The sequence below is a fragment of the Gobio gobio genome (assembly GCF_949357685.1).
Source record: "Gobio gobio genome assembly, chromosome: 9".
Lineage (NCBI taxonomy): Eukaryota > Metazoa > Chordata > Actinopteri > Cypriniformes > Gobionidae > Gobio > Gobio gobio.
Window position 1 is genome coordinate 33428699 of NC_137115.1, and position 9126 is coordinate 33437824.

Below are 9126 nucleotides of genomic sequence, written 5' to 3' on the forward strand. Positions count from 1 at the left end.
CAACGGCACTTTTCAGCCTTGAATTTAAAGGGGTACTTCAGCGCTGGGAAGATAAATGTGTATTTAAACTGGGTCATTTATGTAGTAGAAATGTAAAATTATTTTTCAATTTGGTGCCTTCTAGACTGAGAAAAGACAGAACATGTATTTTTGTCTCATGTGGATGAAAGACAACAACTCCCAGAATGCACTTGATTCGCTGCCCAACGAGGCTGCTCCCAAGCCACGGACAGTAGTTATCACTTGCCCACCATTACACCACCCCCATCGTTGTTTTGTTTTTCATAGTATTACAATAATTTAGTTCAGTTAGAGAATAAACACTACAATTAAAAACTGAACGTGTCTTTTCAATAACGTGTGAGTGAGCCAAAACGAAAGTCACGGGACAAACGCAGCAGGAGTCAGATTTCATTCATCACGAGAGGGAAGTAAGCGCTGAGCAGAGCTGAGGTAACGTTAAGCGTGGCAGTCATTCATGACGCGTGTCCAGTCTGGCGCGTTTTCAGATCATGCCTATGGAAGCTTAACTTTCATAGGAATTCATTGAAAAGTTGAAACACTCACTTTGCTCCGCACCGCTCCGTTATGAATGCTCGATCCGAGCGGCCGTGCGCATTTACGTTCTGTGAGTGAGCATAATTCTCTCATCTCAGGGGGACATGAGGGGGGAAAGTACCATGATTCGAATATACTACCGGGTTTCTACTGATACAAAGCTTAATGCTAAATCGCTGAAGTAACTCTTTAAGCACGACAGTACAGAATAACGCGTTCAGTGTCCTAGACGCGACGCAGCTTGACGCCTAGTCTTGTCTGCTAACCGGCTTTACAATAGGCTTCTGGAAACAAGAAATCTAAACCAAACTGGAAAAAATATATTATTTTAAAAGACAGGGGAAAACACCCAAGCCATGTTTCACTAAGAGTACCTTTAACCTTATAACTAAGGGTTTTCTTAACTTAAGGGCTTTCATGCAACCGGGCCCTGGACTACCAAATCGTGTGTGAAAATGATTCTTCATGATTCTCCCTACCGTTCTTTCACAATTTGAGCGCGATGAATCTTGGCATTGTCATCCTGGAATATAGCCATGATGTGTCTTCCTACATGGTTGTTTAAGAAATTAGGGTGAGAAGAACTCTTGCCAAACATAGTATAACATGCTAGAAACATAATAATCACTGCAATAATGATCCAATCATAGACATTTGCTTATTTAAATCCAAAAAGTGACTTTTTTTTTTGGCCGGGCAGTGTATATAGTCTTGTAGAAATTTGTTTAAATATGTTTTTACAATGTTTCGCCAGCTAAATGATCAAGACCAAGGTACACCACTGTATGATATATTTATCCAAAGCCACGTTTTTAAAAATTACATTTATTTTTTGTCATATTTAACATGGCATCTACTCTGACTACAGTTTATACTCCTACACGCATCCTTACACACACATACTCCCATGTCCTGCATCCTAAAGAGGACGAGTCTTGCTGCCATACGCCGATCCGATCGTATCTGAACTTGACTGACAGAGTGTGAAAGTTGAGGTTGAGACCTAGTTAAGGAACTGTGAAGAAGAGCATCATTCTTTCAGTTGTGCCTCAGTTATTTCATATTTGAGCTGGCTGATGAGATGAGTATGCTCAAATATAAAATCACTAAGTTTGGCTTTAAGGTTGTACAGTTTAGGGTTGGGCGTTATAGCTAAAATAAAAAATCAGATTTTCAGATGAAATAGAATATATATCTCGATATTAATGTAGATGCTCTGAAATGGTAACTCAAAAGCCACTGAAATCAATAAGATTGAAAATGTTTAATTTAATAATTCATTTAGTGTAAAATAATCATGTTTTCCACACAGTTTTTCACTTAATTAGCACAAATATGATGAAGAATCATGTTTAATTTTATAGACTGTTACAAAACAGGATTCTGTGAAACCTGGAAATATCAGCAAACTCCAGAAGCGTGATTTTCTTGGCCTGGAAGAAGTCAGACATTATTAAAATCTTAATATAAAAAAAAGTCATGGTATAGTCCTGGAAAATTCTGTAGTCCTAAATTTGTTGCTATGTTCCGTTCTAAAATATATATATGCGGGTAGAAAAGTTACTCTTTGTGATTTTTATAAAATACTTAAATAAAAATAAAAATAAATAAAAAACAGTACTGAACCATTAATATGTGTTAAATGAAATCACAGTCTTAACAAGGATGTATTAGCTAGCTTACATGAACTGTATGCATTATGCAATATATATTTTTACAGCATGTATTAATGTTTGAGCAATACAATTGTACCTTGATCATTCATGTTACTTAATAGCGCATTAACTAGGGTTAACAGATAGAATAAAAATTGGAATTCAATTTAAAAATGTAATCGTAAATGTTGAAATTAACAAACAATACTTCTACAGCATTTATTAACCTTAGGTAATGTTAAAAATGGAGTCTTATTGTAAAGTGTTGCCATTTCATATAAATCCAAACAGTCATTGTTATCTTCAAATATCTACACAAAGAAGCATTAAAACTGCATAAATGTATATGTGACCCAGGACCACAAAACCAGTCATAAGGGTCCATTTTTTGAAATTGAGATTTATATATCATCTGAAATCTGAAAAGTAAGCTTTCCATTGATGTATGGTTTGTTAGGATAGGACAATATTTGGCCGAAATACAACGATTTGAAAAAATATTTAAATATTGAAAAAATCATTTACGGTAGGAAATTTACAAAATATCTTCATGGAACATGATCTTTACGAAAAATCAATAAGTTTGACCCATACAATATATTGTTGGCTATTGCCACAGATATACCCGTGCGACTTTGCATTTGGTTTTGTGGTCCAGGGTCACATATTATATGTATAGTCTTGCACTTTATTTGCTTCTATTTTGGAACACTTGATGATTACCTAATCAAAATAACAAAATAAGTATTACAGTGTCAAAAAAACAAACTCCAAACGAATGCATTTATGATTTATGTTTCTGTCGGCTGCATGAAGATACAGTTTGCTTTCTCATACAACTTCGCCGGCTAATGAATGCATAAAAGTGACCAGTTGGATATAAACTAATAGAAATAGATGGTAACAATTGTGACATTAAACATTTGGGTTGGACTTTTGTGTGTTTGTCACATTGTTTTAACTGCTGTACCTCACACAGTCCAACCCAAATGTTTAACAGTACTAATGTTAGCGTCCTCTCAGCCTCAACGGCAAATATACATAGGCAACTGCTTTTCTTTCTCTGCTAATGTAGCATCTAGTCAACAAATTCATTATTTTATAATTATATGGCAACATGTACTGTTGTGTACTGTATACAAACTGCTTCGTTGTCTGTTTTAAATGTGCATCTGATGTGTCAGCGCTCTCCATACAGTTTGTGTGCACGCAAACTCCTCGAGGCGTCAGTGATAGTTTTTTTTTTTCAGCCTCTAGAGGCTGCTCTTGTGCCGATAACCGATTGTTCCACCAATCAGCTATCGGTGCCAATTAATCTGCAAAACCAAGTAATCAGTCGACCTCTAGTAAGTACATATACATACATACATACATACATTATTTTTTACTAAAACATGAAAAATTTTGTTAGAATTTTAAATCAGTTCTTTGGGCAGATTGAAGTGTTTCACATAAATGAATGGGACAGAACTGACTCAAACCTGATTAACAATTCTGTCTTAATGCATTCATAAAATCAATGCATTATTTACTGTGTTGTTTTATTGTTTATCACCACCAAAATAATATCGCCCAGCCCTAATTGAGTCCACGATAGTTTGAGCGATGTTTTGGAGCTGCATGCACATTAGCATCCAGTTGTGATGCAGCGTCATGTATGATGTTTTACAGCTTTGAGATTTTGAGCTCTTTCACACTCTTGATGGGAAAAAGTGTCCTCCTTTCTCAAAGCTCATCATCCTCTGATTTAATCAGACAGATTCAACATGCATGCATTCATTCTTTCTCTCCTTCTCTGTCTCTCTGTATTTGCATGGTGTTTATTTGCATGGTGCAGTGCCGTTGCTTTGCTTTGCTTTGCTTTGATCACACGCCGCTGATCAGCAACACACAAATACACATATGTCTTTTTTCCTCGGTCACATGTTTGTCTCGTCACATGCGTTGGTCTTGTACAGCGCCCTCTGAAGGCCATGTCTGGTATCTTCCCACCCCCCTCTTTCTTTTCTCTCTTCTCTTCCTCTCTACACCTCTTTCTCTCTCGCTCTCTTACTCTCAACAGCATCATCTATGGAGAAGGCCAGCCCGTTGCCCGAAGGTCGCTCTCGTTCTCTTCGGTCGAATCGCTCCTACTCGGGCAGTTCTGTGGCAGTGGTCAGAATGACCCCGCTCTCTTTCATTCCTGGTGCAAAGATCATAAAATACCTCGGCATCATCAACATGTTCTTCATTAGAGAGACCACCTCACTGAGAGAGGTAGCAGTCTCACCGTTTTTAATACCCACTTCACACGTATTGGGAAAATTGAAGATTATTATTATTACTATTATTGTTAATATTTTTGTATAATATCAATGCTATTAAAATTAATTATTAATATAATAATAATTTTAATACAAAATTAATGATCATTATTAATCGTCATGTTAGGCAGCGGCAGATCTTAATGCCACTAATGCTGTCTGTCATTAATGTTAATAAAAGAACAAAGGTAACAGTGAAAATTAATCACTGCTCTTGACTAAAGAACATTTGTAGCTTTAATAACGATGAATCTATATTTCATTTATGATTTATACAAAGCAGACTGTTTGATAAGTTCAATTTCTGTATATTTCCTACCTGTTAGACAGGTAGGAAGGGCACAGGTAAATATGACATTTATTATGGGTTTATGTGAATATTGTTTACTTTAATATATTTCGCTTACATTAAAAGTTATATTTTTTGGAGCCTAATAAATGTTAAAACTGATAGCTTTCAGTCACACTGTAATGTTGAATGGCTATAATTAAAGCTTAAAGGGTTAGTTCACCCAAAAATGAAAATAAAGTCAGTTATTACTCACCCTCATGCCGTTCTACAACCGTAAGACAAATGAAGATATTTTTGTTGAAATCTGAAGGCTCAGTGAGGCCTGCATAGGCAGCAATGAAATTTACACTCTCAAGATCCATTAATGTACTAAAAACATATTTAAATCAGTTCATGTGAGTACAGTGGTTCAATATTAATATTATAAAGCGACGAGAATATTTTTGGTGCGACAAAAAAACCAAAATAACGACTTGTATAGTGATAACTGATTTCAAAACACCGCTTCATGAAGCTTTGGAGCGTATCGAATCAGTGGTTTGGAGCGCCAAAGTCACGTGATTTCAACAGTTTGGCGGTTTGACACGCGATCCTGATCATGAATCGAATTAGCAAAAATATTATCGTCGCTTTATAATTTTAATATTGAACCACTGTATTTACATGAACTGATTTAAATATGTTTTTAGTACATTAATGGATCCTGAGAGCGTACATTTCATTGCTGCCTATGGAACAAAGGTCGTACGGGTGTGGAACGGCATAAGGGTGAGTAATAAATTACATTTTCATTTTTGGGTGAACTTAACCCTTTAACATTTTTTTGGGGAAAAAATATATTTCATTGAGACATCAGTAGCTGTATTATCAGTTGCCTTCATTCATAAAAAGATGCCATTAAACAAGTAATTAAAATATACTTTTATGTTGTTTCCGAAATAATTACTTTAAAAAATGTATTACAAACGTTAATGTTTTTAATCTTGATTAATCCCAGAAAAAATTTGATTACTTAATTAATTAATTGTAATTGATTGACAGCACTAATATAGAATTAAATTACAATTATTAACATTAATAGTCTTGAAAATATAATTTATATTAATATAATTTATTGTTGTGTATTTTTTTTATTATTAGCATTATAAATAATTACTTTTAATAGTATTACTATTATAAAATGTAGTATTATTAAAATAATAATAATCTAAATATAATATATGTAATAATAATATTAAATATTGTATAATATTAATGTTATTTAATGTAATTAAAATTATTCAATTAAATATTGAAATATTAACGTTAATAATAATGTACATTTTTATAAATAAATATAATTTATTATTGTTGTATATTATTGTGTATTATTATTATTGCTTTGTTTTAGGAGGGAGGTGTGAGCGGGTTTCTGCATACGTTCATAGCTGAAGTGTTTGCGATGGTTCGCGCCCATGTCGCTGCTCTTGGAGGGAATGCTGTCGTCTCCTACAGCATGAAGGAGTGTGTGTTTATGGAGAACCCTAACAAGAACCAGGTTAATACATAAACAGTCACACACACAGACTCGTACACACTTAACCAATCACGTTTGTAAATTTATGTCGGTGTTGTACTTTACAGGCGCAGTGCCTAATCAACGTCAGTGGGGATGCCGTTATCTTTGTTCGTGAATCTGAACTCGAGGCGAATTCGGTACAGCCACAGTCAGCCACCACACAGACCTCCAACGGTGGGGAAGGAACGTGAACCCTCACACACACCGACAAACTCAAGTAAATGAGTCTTAACATGAACCATGCCATTTGAAGCGATGTCACGCTACAACTACCAACCAAATCTCCAACAAGAAGTTAATACCTAGACACGCATAACATGACCTGATTAGTTAGTTCTCCGATGTGTTATATTTTAGCCCTGTAAATGGCCAATATTTTCTTTTATTTTGGAATAGTTTTTTTTAAATCCCTCCATTGGAAGCCTTTCAGAAAGGTTGTCTGCAATGCTTCTATGTGTTGCCCATTGTTGTTCACATTCTATTTTGTCCATATGTGGCGAAGGCAGCTACAAAATTCAAAAGGTCTACAAAATGCGTGAGTGTGTAAACGTGTCAACCACTCTAAATGGCCATGTTTTATATTTAAATAAAGGAATAAACTACTGATGCACTCACACCGACATGCAGTTCAGGATTTTAAATACTGGTTTCAAATTAGGCACTTCCTGTCATGTCCTACTGATCTCTTTTAAATCATGTCAAATGCTGGAAACGTTTGTTTTCTTTCATGTGCCACAATGTATGCTTTTATTTTTAAATCCAAATGTTTGGATCGGACTTCTGTGAGGCCGTTTCCAGTTCTCTTGCATGTGCAATGCCAGTTAATCATTAAGAGAAAGAGATATTTCAGGGCAGAAGCGTGCTCACCATGGACTGACACTTGAATGTACAGATGACTGGTCTGGATATGACGTGGGCTGCTCTGCTCCTGTGTTGACTGACTTTTATTGCTATTATTTTGTATATGTGTTTGCCTGAGGACAAATCAAAATTGTACATTAATAAGATATAATTGAATAAAACTATTATGGCTCTGATGTTTTCTGTCCTTGTTAAGTTCTTGTCTGTTGTTTAATGAGTTAGATGTCTGTTCTTTTGAAAAATTAACAATATATAGAGAAAAATCCTGGGATGTTGTGATGTGAAATCAGTGATTTATAATATATTTTGCTATTTTCTAATCTAAAATATTGAAACGGTTAGATTGAGTACTGAATAATTTCCCCAAAAGCCATAGTGATGCCTGATTTGTGAGCAAGTATTTTTTGATCCAGGTCTTTTTAGTGAATCAGTCCAATCGGTTCACAAATCAGCCTGAATGATTCATTAGATGTCCATCCTAAAATATTTTTTATATCTTTATCTGATAATAATGACAAATGACTGTAAAAACCATGATGACAAGCAAAATAAATAGTTATAGTTACATAAATAGTTATTCTAATCTGAATCGCTAGTTGTCGCCAGGCATAAAAAAAACTGGTCCTAAATCTGAGTTGGAAGTCTCCAATCTTCTAAAAATAAAGCAATCAAAAAATAATCGGTGACCATGGATTAAACCCAATTTCCGGGCAAGAAGAGCCTGCTGATAAAAATTTGACAGTTTATTAGGAATATAATTAGATTTTAAAATAAAAGCTGGGCCTCCATTTCTTCCAAATGTCTTCTAAGACAATTTATTTTAAAAGGGTTTATAGTATTATGAAAAATAAGTACTTCCAGCGTCTTTTCTAAATTATTTGTCAAATAAATACCCATATTACCCAAATATTTTACAGTATCTGTGACTGGAATACCTTCAATTAAAGTGTCATGACATTTATGTAGTGGCTTATGACCAGCTGCATTACGGTGTGGTTTGGTAACTGCACCACCTACAACCAAAAAATCTTGCAGTGCATAATATACGCAGCAGGAAAAATCATTGGTGCCACACTTCCTTCTCTCAAGGACATGTACAATATCAGATTAACCAGGAAGGCACTCAGTATAGTGGGGGATCACACCCATCCCTCACACAGCTTTTTCAGTCTTCTGCCATCGGGGAGGAGGTTTCGGAGCCTTCAGGCCCAAACGAAACCACTAGACTTAAGAATAGTTTCATTCACCAGGCTGTCAGGAAGTTGAACTCTCTTCACCCTCTGCGCTCGGGTGCATTGTACTAACTTTCTACCCTTATAGTACACACGCACATGCGCACACACATTTGATAATTTAATGCATGAGGCACTTTAACAACTGCTGCTGTCTTGTTAGCGTATTGTTGGCACTTAATAATATGAATAATATTAATAATATTCCTTTAACTTTCATGTTTTTTTAAATACTTGTCTTTTATGTTGTTGTCACTTTTTAACACAGTGGGTCTGAGGGAAACATAATTTCAATTCTCTGTATGTCTTGTATATATAGTAGAATTGACAATAAAGTTGAAGTTGATCTCACACTTGAAAACTGTTCAACTAATTGAATGGCTGTGGATCAGGCACTTGCACAGAGACCCCAGTGCTGCTCAAGCACCTGCCCTTTTGGCTTCCGACTAATTAAGTGCCCTTTTTGCAATACATTTTCTTGTTGTTGTTGTTGTTTTCATTTTATATTTTAGTTTTGTTTAAATTTGTGCCATGGCAATAATTCTCAACATGTGTCGAGACCGCACGAGCCAGACACCCTGGTCACAGCCACCACAGCGCAAAGCAGACATCTGTCTCACAAGTTTTGGCCCTGTTTGCCTTAAATATGCAGCATCCACGTCTCCCG

The 9126-nt window shown here is 35.4% G+C and overlaps 1 protein-coding gene across 31 annotated transcripts in view; it reads left to right on the forward strand.

Moving 5' to 3' along the window:
• Positions 1-7404, forward strand: part of c2cd5 (C2 calcium dependent domain containing 5) — a 54991-nt gene extending 47587 nt beyond the window's left edge. For all 31 annotated transcript variants that reach the window (XM_079824776.1, XM_079824787.1, XM_079824771.1 and 28 more), the window contains 3 exons: positions 4276-4469; positions 6199-6345; positions 6432-7404. In XM_079824776.1, the coding sequence (XP_079680902.1) occupies positions 4276-4469; positions 6199-6345; positions 6432-6557 (467 nt within the window). In that variant the 3' untranslated portion in view covers positions 6558-7404. The remainder of the gene's footprint in view (positions 1-4275; positions 4470-6198; positions 6346-6431) is intronic.
• Positions 7405-9126: the final 1722 nt, after the last annotated feature.